Here is a 19,913-nt window from a genome sequence, read left to right as displayed (position 1 = left end):
TTTTCTTTCTATTAAGAGGACAAGTTTTCTTAAAATGTTGAACTGCCTTTGATAACAGATTTAAAGTTTCTTTAAAGTAATCTGTTCTGCATTTGCCTTTGAAATCTCTTATTGTTACTTTGGCTAAGTAGAATAAATATTGTTTCACAGTGACCTATGATCTTATCAGACTGAGTGTTCTAAACCCTTTTGATATTTTTCTGACAAATTTCCCAAATATCAAATTTTAATTACAGTTCCTTTGACCTCCAGCTAACTTTGAGATGCTTTAGAAGGCCCATGAGGCATCTCAGAGAGAAATATTTAATTAGTATGTTAAATTACATGCAGAGCATTATTACATGAGTGATAATAAACCTTTTAAAAATATTGAATGGTAAATGTTATTAATATAGTCTAGAAATTATACGGAGTTCCTAAAAATCTGATATGTCTCGGTAAAATGTTATTAGTCATAATTCTAGTTATTATCTGAAAGTGTTGTATGTCACAGCAGTAACCAAGTTACCTTACCTCAATTTCATTGTAATCAGATTTAAATGTGCCTTCTTAAGTGTTTTGTCATTGTAGACAGTTATGGTTTCACTCTGATGCCTTTGCAAAAATGCTTCCTCTTCAAGAAGATTTATAGAAAGGACTTTTGGATAAATACAAGTTTCTGACTTTCAGACCATAATGCTGAATTGGGTAAGAAATTAAAGAATCTTAATGAAAACCCTGATGGCTTCATAAAATGTTAACAAGAGGATTAGTTACTGAGTGAACTGGTGAATATGGTTATAACTTATATGGTTTCTATCTGAAACATTACTAGCTTTTAACCTGTGTTTTCCAGATATAAAGAATCCCTTCCCCTCAAACTAATTATGACTTACAGCAATTTGGTAAATTACACCTTTATAAGCAGAACTGAAATATTTCCCTTTTCTCTCTACCTGACCCCTCCAGAGATTGGAAACTCTTTGATTCCCAGCAGCGTTACCAGATAAATTAGGAAGGCCCCCTCCTAACAGGTGCAGGAATCTGAAGGTATTTTGTGGACCTCAAAAAGGGAGGAAATCACTTAAATCTGTAAGGCAAAATCTGTGACAAGTCCTTGGCATGGCTTTCCTGGTCCAGGGAAGCCTTTTATGAATTAATCAGACTTACGTTGCAGACAAATTAATATTGATTTGACTTTATTTAATATAATGAGGGTAATCTTATTTTATTCTTTATTTATTTTTTATTTTTTAAATTTAATTTTATTTAATTTTTTATACAGCAGATTCTCATTAGTCATCAATTTTATACACATCAGTGTATACATGTCAATCCCAACCGCCCAATTCAGCACACCACCATCCCCACCCCACCCGTGGCTTTCCCCCCTTGGTGTCCATACATTTGTTCTCTACATCTGTGTCAATGAGGGTAATTTTAGAAAGAAAGAGATGTTTCAGTGGACATCAAAATCTAATTCTGTCTGTATCTAGTCGTGGCGCACTAACCCCTTCAGGCTATGTTCAAGCCGCCAACCCCAGTCCTCTCCCTGTGCTCCGTCTGAAACCGAAACCCGAGCCTCAGCTCACAGCCCCGCCCACCCTGGCGGGTGAGCAGACAAGCCTCTCGGGCTGGTGAGTGCCAGTCGGCACCGATCCTCTGTGCAGGAATCTCCCCGCTTTGCCCTCCGCACCCGTTGCTGTGCACTCCTCCGCGGCTTCGAAGCTCCCCCCTCCACCTCCCGCAGTCTCCGCCCGCGAAGGGGCTTCCTAGTGTGTGGAAACTTCCTCCTTCACAGCTCCCTCCCACTGGTGCAGGTGCCATCCCTATTCTTTTGTCTCTGTTTTTTCTTTTGCCCTACCCAGGTACGTGGGGAGTTTCTTGCCTTTTGGGAGGTCTGAGGTCTTCTGCCAGCCTTCAGTAGGTGTTCTGTAGGAGTTGTTCCACGTGTAGATGTATTTCTGGTGTATCTGTTGGGAGGAAGGTGATCTCCACGTCTTACTCTTCCGCCATCTTCAAGGTTCCCCGGGAATTGACTCTTGGATTAATTTCCACCCACAAAGGGCCCCTGCACTGGACTGGCCTATGGAGAGGGTGGCTGACCTCAAAATCACCTTAAAACAATGCTCAAACAAAGGAGAAACTACACTCATACCTGGATGAGAAGAAGACAACAGCAGAAGTAGACAGCTTGCCCAAGATCTTGGACCTGACTCATATGATCATTTATAATGTTTTCTTGACTTCTTGGACCCTTGCATATGAATCAAATATTTTCCCACCATGGGCATGATCCTATGCTTGTTTTAAAAAATCAATCCAATTGTTGGGTTTGTGGCCAATTACCTGTGTCTAGTACTTCTGTGTTACCTTGGTGTATTTCTCTACTTGAAGGCTCTAATTGGTTGGCTCTTAGAAAATTTATTCTAGAAGAAAGAAATTATAGTCCTGTTTAGGCCACTAGTGGTATTACTAGGTGGGATCCCCTCACCTAGCCAATTAATAATACCTGCTCCGACTCTGGCCATAAATATGAATTTTCCTCTATTACTCAGGCTCAATCAGAGCAACAACCAAAATTTCAGCCAAGGAATAATAGCTCCCACAATTATGGGATGGATTTATGTAGTTAACACGAGGCTATGGTAATTTAAGTAATTTAAACTTAAGCCTTTAATTAAAGGTTCCTCTATACTGGGGACAATTAAATCCATACTAGGGATAACCAGCCTAGTAACACTAGGAAACTGGGCTGGGTGCCTTATGGACAATGCCAATATATAATTTCCCTTAAACGTAAGGATCGGTACAAAACAGAGTAAGTCAGATGACCTGGGATATACTGGGTTGCACCTAATGGAAGTTCTTGACATATATTCTTACTTATGACCTTACTAATCTGCTAGCTATATTATTTTTTATATTGCCTGTTTTACAAAATGGTTGTTTCTTACATTACCAAATGTGTGACTGAGCCTCTGATAAAATGATGATATATAGTTTCATGTAAGATCAATGATGGTAATGATGTAACTCTAGATACGGGAAGAAGCAACAACAGCAAATATTTTCCTGGACCGTAAGAGAATAGTAAGACAGGTGGTCCAGAGACTTTTGGCTACTGTGAATAAGGCTTAGTCCAGGAATAGCGCATCGAGTGACCCAGCAGTGAAATCTTCGCCAGACCTAGGAATGAGCATTCCTGGCACCATGGGATGAAATGATCATGAAATGCCCCCCAAACCATGATCAAATTTATGACCCTGAAGGGGCCCTGCCAACTGAAAATTGACACTTGCCATCTGCCCCTGCAAGGATTAGGTCAATGCGCACGGCAGCCACTGACCTTCAACACCCCCTGAAAGGAGCTCAGGGAGGAGATCAGGAATGAGGCACTCTGTGCTCTGGGAAAAACTGGCAGAACAGGTCTTCAGATAGATACTTTCAGGGGAAGCTTTTATGACCCCAAGTTCTTGCATCTTCTCATATCTAAAAAAGCACTAAAATCATTAACGGTGACATCTGCTTTGGCCATTAAGGAGAGAAATGCAACTGAAAGTCAAAATGGAGTAGCTGTGGTTCAGACATCCAAGGAAATAACCAGGTGACACTATGGGTGTGATTTCAGCCAAGTCAAGTCCTTGTATTGCTAAGAACTTGAGTTTTCTGAGCTGTGTCAGACTTGGATGACACCAGCCAATCTCAAAACAATGCCTGCTGGCAGCTGGCAACTGCAACCTTACTTTTTAAAGGTGTCTTCTTGTAACTAATACATTTTTAGACAATGAAATTGTTTTAGATCATACATTAACAAAAAGAATAAACATGTATGATGACCAATAGCACTTGTTACCTACATGTAAATACCACATTAAAAGTTAAAACCTACTTAGATAAAACTAGACAACTGGTCACCTGGCTACAAGGCTCCCCAAAGCGCCAGGCCCAGACTGGGTTTCAGGCTTATTCTCCTGAAAAGAAATGAGATTTATTTTGTCTATTAAAATTCCAGTTGTCACTCCTCCAACTACTTTTAATTTGGGCTGTTACACCAAAATGGCAGACCAAGGGATTGAGATTTTAATCATACGAGACTAAGATCCAGGACTTGGAACTCAGAAATATTTCCAATCCAGTGTCTGTTCTCCAAACTGAGGCAGCACTATGCCCCATTTTAACAGGAAGATGCCAGGGCCGTCGTTGCCCAGTTCCCTGAATTAAAACCGAGCAGGACTTTGTGGGGCTCCAGAGTACAAACCCTTTCTGTGTCCCCTGTTTCCTGTTTGTAGGATATAGACTTCATTCAGCCTCCTAGACCTTCCCTGAGTTCCAAAGGGCAGATTCAAACAGTTTCTAATCAGGGAAGGGAAGGGATGCAGAAACGGGAGGAGCAGTCAAATGGTGGTGCAGCCTTGGGGCAGGGTCCTGGTTCCTCCTCAAGGAATATGCATAACAGTATCTTTGAGTCCTTCTGTAGAACTGGGGCCCCCACTCAGGTGGAGGATGGTAACTTCAGGCTGAGCACAAGATTCCTGGAGCACCACCCAGTTACCATGCCACAAACCAATCAGAAGAAAGTCACACACCCTGCAGTCCACATCCCAAATTTTGCCTTCCTTTTCTGGGCCTGGTGATGACCATCCTGTTAGGCCTCTTGTTTGGCCCCTGTCTGTTTCAACTGCTTACAAGGTTCATCTCCAACAGGGTCCAACAGTTTCAAGCTAAATTGTTACTACAAGGGTGAATGCTGGTTTCGGGCACAGAATACCTCGATTTAGATCAGGTGGAGAGAGACTTCTACTCTACTAGGCAGGACTATGCCCACTCTCAGCAGGAAGTAGTTACAGAAGAAACAGACCTCTGCCCCGATTCCCAAGAAGTATCTTGAGTATGAAGTCTCAGGCGGGAGTTGTTAGAGGAAACACTGACTGAAACCGCCCACCCTGGCCAGCACTACAATAACCATTTGCATGAGTTATTTTATGACAGGAGGTCCTGGTAAGGAACATGGAACTAACAAGCCACCACCAACAGGAAAAATTCAGGAAACGTCAAAAGGAGACACCAGTCCATATGTCCTACCAACCTCCCAGAATCCTCCTCGCTGGAATTCAGCTTTGCTGACTGATGCGTGCGCCACCAGGAAGGACCCTGAGTCAGAATGACTGGCCAGAGACAACCTGAAAACTAACCCCACCATCATAAAACCTGAGACTGTGAGCCACGTGGAAGAGCAGTCCTCCTGGGTTCCCTTACCTTCCTGGTCTCCACCCAAGTGCCCCCTCCCAATAAAGTCTCCTGCTTTGTCAGCACAGTGTCTCCTTGGACAATGCACTTCCGAGTGTTAGACGAGCCCACTCTCAGGCCCTGGAAGGGGTCCCCATTCCTGCAACAAATCCAGGTGGATGATCAAGCCTCTACAGGACCTGAAGCTTTTATTCAAAAAGGACAAAGAAACATCACAGATCCAAGAATGCAACAACTCCAGCTTCAAATGATGCTACGCCAGGGATTTCAACCCATCCCACCTGACGAAGGGGACCATCAACACCTGCTGGACAAAGTTGTTGCTTCCTTCTACTCCCCACTCTCCACCTCTGTCAACAATCCCAAGACCCCTATCTCTGACAGACAGTAAGGAGATCTGGACCCACAGGTAGGGACAACACCCATGCTCAGCTTGAAGCCGTTACATAAGATGGACTGTTGGTCCCTCTGCCTCCTAAAAGATTTTAAAGGTCCCAGACTCCTTGAGAGGGGAATGTTACAGCAGGCAGTAGCTAGATATGAGCAGAGAAATGGAGGCAGGGGCCTGATGGCAGGAAATCACACATCTTGTAAACAGTGAGGGTCCATGGGCAGACACCACAAGAATATACAATGGCTCTAGAGGGGTGGGATAGGGAGATAGGGAGGGTGGGAGGGAGACGCAAGAGGGAGGAGATATGGGAACATATGTATATGTATAGCTGATTCACTCTGTTGTACAGCAGAAACTAACACACCAATGTGCAGCAATTATACTCCAATAAAGATGTTAAGAAAGCAGGAACCTCCAGACTGACAGTAAACCACACGTTTTGGGTGATAAGTGTCCTGGAAGCAGACAAAGAAAGGTGGGGAAAGACAGGAATCTCCTATGTCCGAATGTGACCTGTTGCTCATTATGCTCTCATTACAATAAAATTAGCCTTACAGATGAGAAGTACCCATCATGCACTGACACCATGATACTTCTGGTCTAAGCCAAATAAGAACAGAAATCCCTCCTCCCCTCAGGAAGATAGAGCTGGGATGAAAATCAGGGAATACGACCCCCAAACCCCTCCTTCCCCAGTGAATACTCTGCCCCTTTATTTGTATGCCCCTCATAACCGGCTTGCCAGAGAAACCCAGGGCAGCAGCTCCTCACCCATTTGTCTGCTCTCCCTCTGAGAGCGTATTCTTGCTTAAATAAATCCTCACTTTACTTTCTTAACTCCCTGCTTGTCTCCGAATTCTTTTGCGACAAGGCAAGAACCTTAAATTCACTGGGAGCAGTACTGTTTATAAAATGGCTATTATAGCATCTGGTAAATATTTGCTCAGTAAATGTGACTTCCTAACTTGCTACCTGTGCAATCCTACACAGCATTCAATATTTTCTGATGACAATATACCTGAAAACAGTATGCAGGAAATATCCCCATGCGTTTCAGCACAAGAACAGGCATGTGCAAATTCTCCTTTTCCAGTGTTTTTTATTTGCACATCTAATATTCACAAATCATTTTACAGATTTATTCTTTTCACAGGTTCTTTATTTATAGGAAAAATCAGGATTAAAACAGAGCATCAAAGAGGACCAAGAAATTACCAGCAGAGATGGTGCAGAATACAAAGGCTCTAAAAGAGAACAGAGTGAACAAGAGCAGCGTATAGCCACTTCCTACCAGGCTGGAACACTGACTTCATTAAGGCAAAGCCTTTATTTACTGTGTTATTTCTTTACCCCACCTAGTTTAACCCAAATAGAAAGGCATTCTATTTTCACACTACTGCTCTCTGAGGTCTTAGGAATATAGCTGGTACTACATGTGACCAGAGGCATCCCTTGACTATAAACACCTGAATAGACACGTTAAATTTTGATGTGTTAACCATCCCACTGGGAGAATTAAAACAAAAGAGGCAGAAGCTGCTTGATTCTTAAGACTTTGAGAAAAAGGGGAGGGGTGTATGTGTCTGGTGGTGGGAGGAGGGGAAAGAAAAGGGGCTCAAGGAGGAGTGAGGGCAGCAAACCTAACTCTTCCCAATGTATAACCGCTGTGTCTTTCTCAGATGCTAATATAGTATTCCAGTACTCAGAAAAAAACGAGTTATTGACCTCCAGTGAGCTGTACGTTGTAATGGCTAGTAACAGGGAACATACCCTGGGGAGGAGGTGTATTCATTTCACGCGTATAACAATGCAATTCAAAACTGTGTCCTACTATGATCTCAGCTAATGTGTTTTCCTATTTTAAATCGATTCACTGTGTAACCTTGGACAATTTACTTAACCTTTCTGTGCCTCAATTTTCTACCAGTGAAATGAGGATTGTACCACTTTATGTTGAAGATTGGAGGAGATGCATAAAAAGCATTTAAGAATAGTGCCTGGCCAAATCCATAGAGACAGAAAGCAGACTGATGGTTGCCAGGGGCTGGGGAAAAGGGAAAAAGGGGATGACTGCTAATGGCTTTGGGGTTTCTTTGTGAAGTGATGGGAATGTTCTAAAATGAGACAGTGGTGATAGTTGCACAATTATGTGAATATACTGAAAAATCACTGAATTGTATATTACTTTAAAAGGGTGAATTTTATGGTAAAGTGTATCCCAATAAAGCTGTTACAAAAAATTCTTAAAAAAATAGAGTAGTGTCTGGCACACAGTAAGTGCCCAATAAATGTTAGCTATTATTTGTAGTAATATTATTGTCACATTATTATTTAGCCATTTTATGACCTAAGTAAATCCCTAGAAATTCTTTATTTTTAATAAAAGCCCACGAATCTAAAAAAGTATTTCTAATTTACATATATGCATTAACATTCACACATTTATTTCTATCCAAATTGTCTCAGAAATGAACAGTTTAATTAAGAAGCACAATTTCAGTATTTTACTCTGGAATAAAACAACTGCATGCAATGGATGTCTGATCATATCATGATAGGCTTTAGATAAATTTCAATGACTTGATGTTATCCAAGAATTGGAAATGATGGGAGATTTTCATTTTCATCTCCAGGAATAAACAGGAAGTTCAAATACAATAAGTACTTAGATTATATAACGTACACAATTAAACCTTCAAATATAGGCTTGTTAGCCTTCTAATCACATTCTGGGGGACACTTTATAAAAAGACAAATACAGTAAACAGTAAAATGCTTACTAGCCCCATGCCCTGTGACCCCCTCACCTTGCCCAAAAGAAAATCCCCACAATGAAAAGATACAACTCAACTCATGTAATAAACCACTTAAGAGGCAAAAGACTTGACGATTAATGATTGACTTTTAAGACTACACTGCAAAAAAGATGTTCACATCAATTGAGTATTTATAATCTGAACAGCAATTAAATCCAGTCTTCACCTTTCCTATTGCTAAAGAATATGACAACGGAGTCTCAATCTCAGAAGCAGGAGCAGCAAGTGATAAGCCATGATGGCAGTAATGCACATCACATGCTTGAATTTCATCTAAAGCGTGAAACCTTCCAATTCCCGGAACAGGGTTTCCTTTGTTGGAGTCCCCTTCCCTTCTAGTCTTCCTTTCTATAATTAGCCACGTGCCTCTGCAGCAAATCAGGGAAAGCTGTGTTGAGGGTTACAACTTCCAGATACTCAGGTCTTCTGTGACAGAAAGCAATGCACTTTTTTGAATATATTAAGAAAATATTTATTTATACCCTCAAATTGACCACTCATTTTCAGAAAGATAATTAAATCTCCATTTTACCCGCCTTCATTTAAATCAAATAAAACCATTCCCTAAGTCACCCAAAAGCAACAGATTAAAACACAGAACAAGTTGCCTTAACACCCAATATGTATAATACCCCCCTCACACATACACAAACGCGACCAAAGTTGTGGCCTTAGGAATTTCTGACCAAATATTTAGCCTGAGTAAAATTCAGTGAAGATTTAATTCCCTTTTGAGAAGCATGATTATTTCTTTAATTTTACATTATAATCATTGGGATAGATTACAAAACAACTTCAGAAGAGAGATGTTTTTAGTGGGAAGTTAGAAACTTTCAGACAATGGAAATGGATGATAATTTAGGACCAATTTTAAAATCAGAACCAGTTTCAAAATATTTTCTTTATCAAGACTGAAACATTGGCTTTGTCCTAACAGGGTTTATTTTGAAACTTAAAGGGGAAATTGAAACAAATACATAACCAAAATATCTAGACAATGCTGAGACAGAGGGGACCAATTTTGTAATGCTCTGTAATTGAATATCATTCCAAGTACTCATTTGTCCTAGTATTGTTCATTTGGTTAATCTGGGGATGGAGAAAGTATATTTTAAAAATTATATATCTATGCATAGGTCATCTTTAAATACCAGTGAATAAATATTTAAACTCCATGATAAAGAAAAAATGTGGAATAAGAAATTCCTATCTTTATAAGTAACTATATTTACAATGAATGTTTTCTGCCTGACTCCTAATCTTTGTCTATTAAGAGTTTTTCACTGTGCAATTTATAGAAGGCAGCAGCTCATATTACCTTAAAAGAACCCTGATTAGCTCAGAATCAGCCTGTCCCAGACACTCTGCTCCCTGAAAAGCCTTCACACTTGTGTGCATAAATAGCTGAGAATACAAGTAGGTGCACATGTGCAAAAAAGTACTTCTCTAAAGGAGAGCTAATTGGCTTTACAAATAAAGTCTAAAACCAAGAAAATAAACTGCTATCCCCAACCCGAAAAACACACCTAATGAAAAAACTGCTAAGCCCACTATGAAAAGGCGGCAGCTGTAAACCCAACTCATCCTACCTCATGCTCTTAAGCATCTAGTTGTTCTGTGAAATCAGCCATTAGAACACTAAATCCCTCCATGTTTACATGGTTAAATGCAGCCTTTGATTTAGCTTTACTTTTTAGTTAGAGGCCAGACTACACAGAATAGCAAGAAATTCCTTACAGCTATGCTGTATCCAAACTGCCTCATTCTACCCTTAAGAGAAGGTGCCCACATGATAATATGCATTAGGGACCTACCAATCTAAATTTCTGAGGTCTTCTACTTGGGTAAGTTCAAGCATTGGTCCACTGAGAGCTTCAGTCAAAGGAAAATTACAAGTTGACTGCTAACACCTTAGCTTGCATATGCAGAACTGGGGAGTAAGATTAAAAATTAAGAGTGTCTTCATAAAGCAGAAACTAACACACCATTGTAAAGCAATTATACTCCAATAAAGATGTTAAAAAAAATTAAGAGTGTCACTGAGCTGCTATTAAGCATGGCAGAAAGGTGACTATACAGAAAGACTAAAAAAGCCTATGTTTTAGATGTCCTTTGCTTCTTTTTAAACAACAAGTGCAGAGTTTTCTCTAATCAAAATCTGAATTTTGCTTAGATGTTTTCTCCTCCCACATCTGTGTACCCCTTTCCCAACCTCTGTCATTGTCTTTTTAAGCTTAAGAGAAGTAAAATAGACTATCCCTTATTATTTATGAAAAGAGAGGCATATTCTAATAGTCATAAGGCAATATGTTTAAGAGCTGCACCTGAACTGGTATTCTCAAAACTGAAAATATAGTTACCAACTCTGTTCAACTTGCAGGATGTATCCATGTGCTTCCCAAGTCATTGGTTGTCACCCAAATGGACCACAGTGACCCCATCATGCCTTAAGGAGGCATTATACTGTGTGTACTATGCACACATATTTTAAAGAAATAACATTAAGAAGGAAAGGACGGCCTTTCAAACATCAGTTCCTTACATAAATGGTGACGGTGCTTTATGGTTCCCTTTTAATCTCCTCATATACCCAGTTACCAAATACCTCCAAAATTAGACAAAAGAGGGCCAAAGGCAAAACTCCACGGTGAATTGCATCTTTGAAATGAGCTTTGAATTCCCTGGTTTTTAATTTCCATTTCCTGATTTACTGAGGAGTGAAGGTGAGAATCATCCAACTGATGACAAAGTAAAACAAGAAAACAGGATAAACAGCAAGGGCTTTGCGGTTTGGAGGCTGGCTATCAGCAAGGAAAGCTGTAGAGGCTAAACAAAGCAAAACAAGACAACAAAAAGGCATATTTAATACAATAAGACTGTCACAACTACTAACATTTACTAAACTTGAAGGGGCCTGACATAGTCTGGGACACAGAATTATATACTATAAGTTCAGTTACATTTGTGATCCTCAGAGAAAAAGGCATTTGGCAGCATAGTTTTCTGGACAGCTGAGGGCTACCTGTTTCAAGTATGAAAGCTTTGAAAGGTTTCAACCATTTAAGATGGAAACCTTTCTAAAAGGGGTTTCTTACCCTTTTCTGAGAAGTTACTGAACTGTGCTAAATAGGCTTACAAAACTCCTATGGCAAATGGCCTCACACTGCTGTGTTTTTTGAGTACTTGTTCTTAATAAGTTATCAGCTCTTTTAGATGCCAATCCTCTTGTCCATCCAGGAAACATATACTCATCTTTTTACTCATCGATAATCACCCTTCAAGGAAACCTTTCCTGAACAACCATCTGGTATCCTGCCACCCCAGGTAGAACTGCCCACTTACCTCTTCTGTGTCCCCACTATACACTGCATAGACTTCCACTGCCCACCTGGAAAACCTTTATGCCTAGATTGTGAACTCGGAGGATAGAGACCATGCCTAGCACAATGCCTGACACACAGTCTGTGCTTAATACATATTTGCTGAATTACAGGAACTTCTCCCTCATCTAAGATTCTACTTGCTGAACCACTGTGGGCCTGGACACTTGATAACTAAGCTATTCAGAACTACATGTACAGTAAATTATCAGACTCTAAGTGAGGGAATGAGGGGCTCTTCCATGGGTAGTTAAAGCACCCAAGCTTAATACAATCCTTGGAATATCAATTCTGGCATTCTCAGACCTTACTTTTGGATTACTTCTTGGCTTTTAACCGTGTTCCAAAGAGATGTTATTGCACATAAAAATATTAGGCAGTCTGTCTATCCCATTAAAAAGAAGCTAGTGAACACTTCCAGTTTAAGGTGGAATTTTAAGAGAATTTTAGGAAAGTACAAACAATGAGCAAATAGCATTCATTGCCAGTGCTACAGGCTCTCACTAATCTTTAGCAGAATTTTCTACTGAAGCAGACAAGTACTATGATACTTAACAACCTATACTGGGAGGTAGTATAGTACATTTCTAAACAGGTATGTGATCTGGTTGGGTTTGAAACTTGATTCCCCTATTCACTAGTTATGTGTCCTAGGGCAAGTTGCTTAACCTCTCTGGGTCTGTTCCTCATCTATAAAAATGGGACCAGTAATAACTGTTTTTATTTATTAGGGTTGTTGTGAGGGTTAAATGAGATAGTATGTATGAAGTACTTATGAAAGTGCCTGGCCTACAGTAAGCAATTGGTAAATGCTGGCTATTATTATGATTAATTTGTCAGGAAAAGGCTCAAGCCATTTCTCAAGTCACCTATGCCTCCTATATGCCAGGACTAAGCTAGGTCTAGTGTAATCTCCTTTTTCAACCCTATCCACTATTTAAGGATTGAAAAGAAAAAAAAGACGTGACTCTCCACATCTCGGAAGTCCAGACAGCCAACTCAGATAAGATGAACATTATCCCTACTGAGAGAAGACGGTTCTATGGATGACACTGGCAAGAATCATATCACTCATATGTAACTTATAAGTTACACTCCTCCTCATCTGATCTTCATCTCTAACTCATGTTTCGGTCTGCTCTGTTACTGTAGAGATAAGTACGTTCTTACCTACTATAGACCAGGCAAACATCACGATCACCACAAAAAGCCGGACCATGAAGTTTATTGGTCCTGGCTCAGCCAAAAGTACCAGCCGGCAAACCAGCATTGCCACCGTCAGGGGAAGTATACAGTAACCCAGCACACAGAGGCTCTGAAAAAAAGATCTAAAAAACAACATACACCCATAAAGATCATAAATATAACTGATCTGTATCATGATACAGTTTATTACACAGATTTCTATGTATCATGGATCATTACCTTCCTTCAGATACATAATACCTATACCCTAATGTTGATTTTATAAGGATAGGCCTCTGTATTAAACATGCGCTTTAGTTTTGCTCTCCCCATACTCTCCTCCTCTCTGCTTAAACTCCTTAAGAGTCAGCCATCTAGTATCTAGATGATCTGCTCTAATTCCTGGAGACCTCCTTCTCCCACTGAACCTCTAAGAATGGTGTTTCTTAATCTTTTGTGGTTTACAGACCTATTTCAGAATTTGTTGAAAACTATGGACCATCTGTTCCCAAAGACAGACATAATCTTCTAACACAAAAAATTCTGCCTATGATTTCAGGGGCTGGAGCGAAAGCACTGAAGCTTATCAAAGGACCCCAGATAATTTAAGGTAATTTAATTCAACTAGGTTATCTCTGTTCAGTGGTTTTAAGAGAACCTTCTTTTTGGCTCTCATTTATTTTGATTTTTCTTTTTGAAAAATATATAACTAGCCAGACTTCCTTAAAAATCTAAGATATGCAACCTGGCAAGGGAAAAGGGATGCATTTTAATAATACTCACATGTTTCCTCCAAGAAGTTTTGAGTTGAGGGTGATGGTAACTGCACCAAACCAGACAATGACAAACACTTCTGCAAACTGGGGCCCTCCATCTTTTTCGCTATCTACAGAGCCTCTCTGAAGCATTCTGTGACAAGGAAATGGCATGAGAATTGCCTAGTCTTTTATTTAGAGCAACAAAGTTACAGCATGGGTTCTCAAACTTTGAATCAGGGAGCTGCCCTAAACCTCACCTGAAGATCTATAATATGTAGGCTGTACAAAAGGAAAATGCCTGAAGTATATCCCTTATTTCAAATTCCAAATGCCTCAGGACTACAAGAGGTGCTCCATTTGACCTCATGGGAATGCTTAAATGGATTACCAAAGACCTTTTTTGGTTAAGCAGAGGGTATAAACTGAAGGGCTAAATATGGCTCACAGACATGAGGTTGTTGGTCCATACAATACTTAAAATGGTCTTAAATTCAAGTTGATGTTATTTTAAAATTGGGAGGTATTTCTGGATTTTCTTGAAAAATCATAAGAGTTTCCAATACTGGACCTGCATTCCTACATGGCAACAATCAGGTGCAGTTGACACAGCAGCAGATTCCTTCACAAGGGCTTCTGGTAACCAATTCGCAATGCATGCATGTACACATTTGAATTTGTAATCCTTGGGTTAAGGTTCTAGTTCTGGCATTTAAAAATGGAAGCAGTCTATAAACCTATTTAGTTGTTGATTTTTTAAAATCAAAACATACAGATTATCACGAAAAGGCTTTACTTTGAAACTGAGTAATTGAACAGTCACTTATATCCTCTCTAAAAATTTTACAGATGTAAACTGCTTTGAATTTTGGACTCAGAACACTTGTACTCTGTGTCATTTTTTTCCAGTAACAGAATAAGTAACATCAAACTCACAACCTCTTATTACAAAGTATAGAGAAGTCACACAGTAAGTCTTGTCCTGCTATGCTATGTGCCAGTACAGGCTTTTGTATTCTATGGTTCTGCATACTCTATTCCAAGTCCTGACAATCCAGTGCAAAGAATGCTGGCCCTCATCACTTGTTGTCTGGAACTCCTATTGCTTCAGCATGGTATGATAGAAAGAACATTAACTGGCCCGGAAGGCAGGAGACTCAGATATTGATCCTAATTCTGTCACTAGATATGGAAACTGGAGCAGATCACTTGATGTTCTGGGACTCCAATTTTCTTCTCTGCAAATAAGTGGTATTAAACTCTATAATCTCTAAGGTTAATCTTTCAAAACTAAGAAAGTATATGCTCAGAGCTTCTAATATAAACCCTTTCATCAAGGCACTGGATTGTTTCCCTTGATATGGTTATTAAAGGCATAAGATAGAGCACTCCACGTTTTTACCTAAATTACCATGTGCTTGACTTACATTTAAAAATGGGTAAAGAAGCCAGTAAGAAACTTGAATTTAAAATTATAAAAGGTTCGGCCTGGAAAGGACCCTCAACCATCTCCTTTTATAGATATGGAAAAGGAGACCCAGAGAGGTTACGTGGGAAGAGATGTATAATAATTGCAGAGGTAGAGAATGGGCAGTCAAGGAAACCTGAGGTTGAATTCCAGGTCTACCACTGAATATTTGACCTTGGTTCGGTCCTCAATCTCTTTGAACCTGAGTTTGTTTGTCAAGAGAGGAAAAATATTCACTTCTTGTTATGAGGATAAGAGAAGGTATTTAAAAGTTTTCTGTAAGCTAAGAAAAATCATTATACAAATTTTGGTTATTAGTGGCCGAAAGTCACTCTGCTGATAGCAAAGTTAGGATGAGAACTCAGAACTGAATCCTCCTAGTGCAGTATTTTTTCCACTCTACCAGTGGTTATATTCCCCTCTCCAGCGGAACTTTGCTTTCCTTCTTCTGTCCTTTCCCTTTACATACAATGCATATGGAAAACATAACACTTTGAAACATGATCTTGCTTTGAACTCTACCACTTCTACTCTAATTTATTCTCACTTATACTTTTAGTAAATTTTAAAAGAATTATGTTTGCAAATAAACAGTGCTTAAACCTACAGATACTTAATTCACTTAGCTTAATGAGGTACATGAGTGTGAATAAATGTTGAACAGAAATGGCTAAAACAGGATAAGAAGTCATTGGTAAATGAAGGTGGGCATAATTTTCACATCTTTAAATTCCATCACTCTTTGAATTGATCTAGAAAACTACTTGACTTTTTAGATTTAAATACATAAGGAGTACAATATGTCATAGAAGTCCTAAATGAAATATTCAGTCAAAATCCCCTTCAATTTTGAAACTCCATGAAAAAAATCTCATCTATCTCAAATGACAAAGAAAGGAAATATAAGTACTTACAATGCAAGCGTCACACAAAGGATCAAAGGGCCCCATAAATCCCCTACAAGAAAAGACAGAAGACTGTTCAGACACAACCATGTAGTGTTTTCTGTCTTTATTCCAATATGTACCTCTCCCACTCTTGGAATTCAGACATCAAGGCTCTCCCTGTCTGCCCAAGCCTTCCGACCTCTGCTATCCCTCTGCTGACCCTCCCTGCTCCCTAATTCTGAATGCCCTTCTTCATATATCCTTTACATTTTGTTCACTTCACATCCCACAAATCACCCCTCTCCCCACCTACTAAGCCACATTCCAGCACACTACAGTTAAAGACCAACGAGCAAGGAGTCAAAAGACATAAGTGCCCTACCCTGCACCATCAAAAAGAAGACTAAAGCCAAGTCACTTTACCTATCTGAGACTACATTAGACAAGGCAAGTATAATCAGGTTCACCTCACAAATATGAAAAACAAAGCTGGGAAGAAGAGACGTGCCCAAGTTTCCGTAAACAGTTAAGTGTGGGGGTGGGACCAGAACCTAGAACCAAAACCAGAATCTTCTGATTCCTACTACAAAGTCCTTTCCACTCTGCAATACTGTTTCCCTTTCATAATTACTACATTGAACTAGCACAGAATTGCTGTTCTTATAGGTGAAAAACAGCCCAACACTGGTAATTTCATAGGGTTAAATGTTAACAAACAACATGAAAACTTTTTGAAAACTATAAAGGCTCTGTCAACATTAGGTCTAATCACTGTGGTTCTCAATCAATAGCTGTTGGGTGATTAATAAACCAACAGTTCAGTAACATACAGCTTAAAGCACAACTATCTTCCTCAAGTAATATGAAAAAAGGTACATATACCACTTCTAACTTTAACCTCACTTGTACATAACTTTATGTGAAAGAAGTGTGCATATGTACATACTTACGTCTTTTTTTTAAATAAGTAATTTTGACACCACTGTGGAAAGTTTGTTAAAGATGTAAAAAAAGAAAAACCATAATCCTAACATTCTAATAAACTATTGTTAATTAAATAAGCAATAAATTGTTAAAATTTATCAACTGAAAAGCTGAATTCAAGTACAACTGACATTAATACGCTGTTTTTTTTAATGCAGTGAAGACTTTTTAATTTGTAAAAGATTCATAACAGTATTTTAAAACTATTCTTATTCTTGTGAAATACATAAAACACAAAATTTACCATTTTAGTCACTTTTAACTGTACAGGCACGGAGTATATTCACTGTTGTGCAAGCACCACACCATCCATCTCCAGAACTTTTTCATCTCCCAAACTGAAACTCCAACCCATTAAACAATAACTCCTCAATACCCCCTCAGTCCCTGACAACCATCATTTAACTTTCTTTCTCTATAAATCTGACTACTCTAGGTACCTAACATAAGTGGAATCATATATGTCCTTTTGTGTATGGCTTATTTTACTTAGCATAATGTCTTCAAGGTTCATCCAAGTTGTAGTATGTATCAGGAATTTCACTCCTTTTTAAGGATGAATAATAACCCATTCATATATGGCATACACCATGGTGTATATAACACACTTTGTTTACCCATCCATCCACTGATAGATGTAAGAGTTGTTTTCACCTGCTGCTATGAACACAGGTGTGCAAATAACTGTTTGAGTCCGTGCTTTCAATTCTTTTGGGTATATACCCAGAAGGAGACGTGCTGAATCATGTGGTAGTTCTATACTATAAATTTTATATACTATAAAATTATGTGGTAATTTTTTGAGGAACCACCATGTTGTTTTACACAGTGGCTGTACCATTTTACATTCCCACCAGCAATGCACAAGGGTTCCAATTTCTCCACATCCTCACCAACACTTGTTATTTTCTGTTTCTTTGACAATAACCATCCTAATGGATCTAAATTGGTATCTAATTGGATAAGACAGCTTTTCTGAGGAAGAAACTTCAACCTCAGAAAAATTAACTGTCTTATCCAAGATCACACACTATTCAAACACTGATTTGCCCATGCTCTTTCCACTACATACAAGCTGTAGCAAATCATGTGTCAGCTTCAACCCACAATGTACTATGTTGAAAAAGATTCTGACGCTGCATCCAATTGCCACACAGTGATGGCACATTTGCCACATATTTGACATCCTTATATTACAGCTGAAATGCTGCTAAAATAGAAGGTACACTCATGTACAACATCATTGTTACTACTCTCAAACAACAGATTCAATTTTTTTCTGACAAAGGGTACTAAGAAAAACCAAGAATGCTTGAAAAGAAAAGGTCTAACAATTTTAAGAATAAATTCTAAATAACAGCAAAATTTTCTGCAAACACTGTTTTGGAACTCCTAAAGAAAGCAGTCAACAGACTAAATGATCATTCTGAAAATAGAAATGTCAATAAAGTACTATTAATTTGTTAAACCTTTAATGGGTATTAGCTATTATTCTAATTTAACATTTACACATTTTGTCTTTCCCTTGGAAATCATTAGCTCTTTGGTTGAACAAAGTCCCTATGTCTTTGCCACTTCCAGAAATATTCTTTGCAGTGTCTATTATAGCAGGTGAAAATATACAGTCTATATTTATTGATGAGGACAATATATTTAGCAAAATCTTCCAATCTCTGAAATTCCATCCTAAATTTTTAACTTTTTTCAAAAACTTCATTTATGTATTTTTTCATCCTGCAAAATGACATCAGTTTTATTACCGCAGAGCCTTTGCCTTATAAAATACTTATGATAAGGTATGATGAGAAAGAGCAAAGCCTCAAAATCCTTATATACTTACAATCTCTCAAAAGAGTATTGCTTTTCCTTGGGTACAAAACATGCATGAATTTTTTCCCAACAGCTTTTAGATCACGCATCTGAAAGATATAAACAACTTGTACTGTGATGACCAAGGTTGCCAAGCAGCCCCCTCACTTAATTTGCTAAAATTTCTTTTATTTCAATCTCCTGGGAGCCCTTCATTGAATTTTAGAGCTATAACTCCAGTTTAATTCCTTCACTATACAAACAAACCAGAGAGGTCGGGTTTTTCTATTAACTCCTTTTTCTATTAACTTTTCCTATTAACTCCTTAAGCCAACATCTAACTCTTTACCACATTCATCAGTTCTGTTTTGAGTTTTTAAACTCCACAGAAGAGAAACAAAGCCCTCCTAATATGTTACTTAAAGAAACGAAAATAACAGCACTAGTAAGATCTGCTCTGCAAAACACAGCACCTAACTTTCAGTTCATACATGATGAGGTCACAAGGGGCAATCGGCCTGCTCCCAAGCTAACACATTCTTCACAATATGTAAAGTCAATTAATACTCAACATTCCCATACATTCTGGCAAATGAATCCTAGAAGTCAGATTTTAAAAAATCAAGACATTTAAAGAAGGGTGCAGTCATATAAACATAACCTCTCAAATTATAGTTGAGGTAGTTCTGTCCTAATTTAGAAATTTCTTCATGTCATTAATAGTTCTTTGTAAACGTGACTTTTAATGGTTGTTTACCATTCTACCACATAGATGTAACGTAATTTACTTAACCGATTACTCTTCTTTGCAACTTTCCCCCATTATAAATATTGCTGTAACAAACATCTTTGTATAAACATTTTTCTGTATTTTTTAAAATACTTTTGTATTAAAAAATTTTTTTCCTTATACTATACCTAGAGAAGCGGGAATTATCACCTCAAAAAGATTGGACATTTTAAGTTCCTTAATATCCATTACAGCCAAACTGCTTTCCAAAAAGGC

The 19,913-nt window shown here is 38.7% G+C and overlaps 1 protein-coding gene across 4 annotated transcripts in view; it reads right to left on the bottom strand.

The window, feature by feature from the left end:
* Window positions 1-6,702: 6,702 nt before the first annotated feature.
* YIPF6 (Yip1 domain family member 6) overlaps window positions 6,703-19,913 on the bottom strand; it is a 29,994-nt gene continuing 16,783 nt past the window's right edge. For 2 of the 4 annotated variants that reach the window (XM_024746605.1, XM_024746604.1), the window contains 5 exons: window positions 18,939-19,017; window positions 16,142-16,184; window positions 13,788-13,913; window positions 12,990-13,147; window positions 10,408-11,265 (listed from right to left, as the gene is read on the bottom strand). In XM_024746605.1, coding sequence (XP_024602373.1) covers window positions 11,147-11,265; window positions 12,990-13,147; window positions 13,788-13,913; window positions 16,142-16,184; window positions 18,939-19,017 — 525 coding nt within the window. In that variant the 3' untranslated portion in view covers window positions 10,408-11,146. Of the gene's footprint in view, window positions 8,866-10,407; window positions 11,266-12,989; window positions 13,148-13,787; window positions 13,914-16,141; window positions 16,185-18,938; window positions 19,018-19,913 lie in introns of those variants that run through there. The other 2 variants (XM_024746603.1, XM_024746602.1) reach the window with 2 other exon arrangements.

This window comes from Neophocaena asiaeorientalis, unplaced genomic scaffold, assembly GCF_003031525.2.
Source record: "Neophocaena asiaeorientalis asiaeorientalis breed wild unplaced genomic scaffold, Neophocaena_asiaeorientalis_V1.1 scaffold667, whole genome shotgun sequence".
Lineage (NCBI taxonomy): Eukaryota > Metazoa > Chordata > Mammalia > Artiodactyla > Phocoenidae > Neophocaena > Neophocaena asiaeorientalis.
The sequence above is the reverse complement of the archived record's forward strand: the minus strand, read 5'-3'. Positions and strand labels throughout refer to the sequence as shown.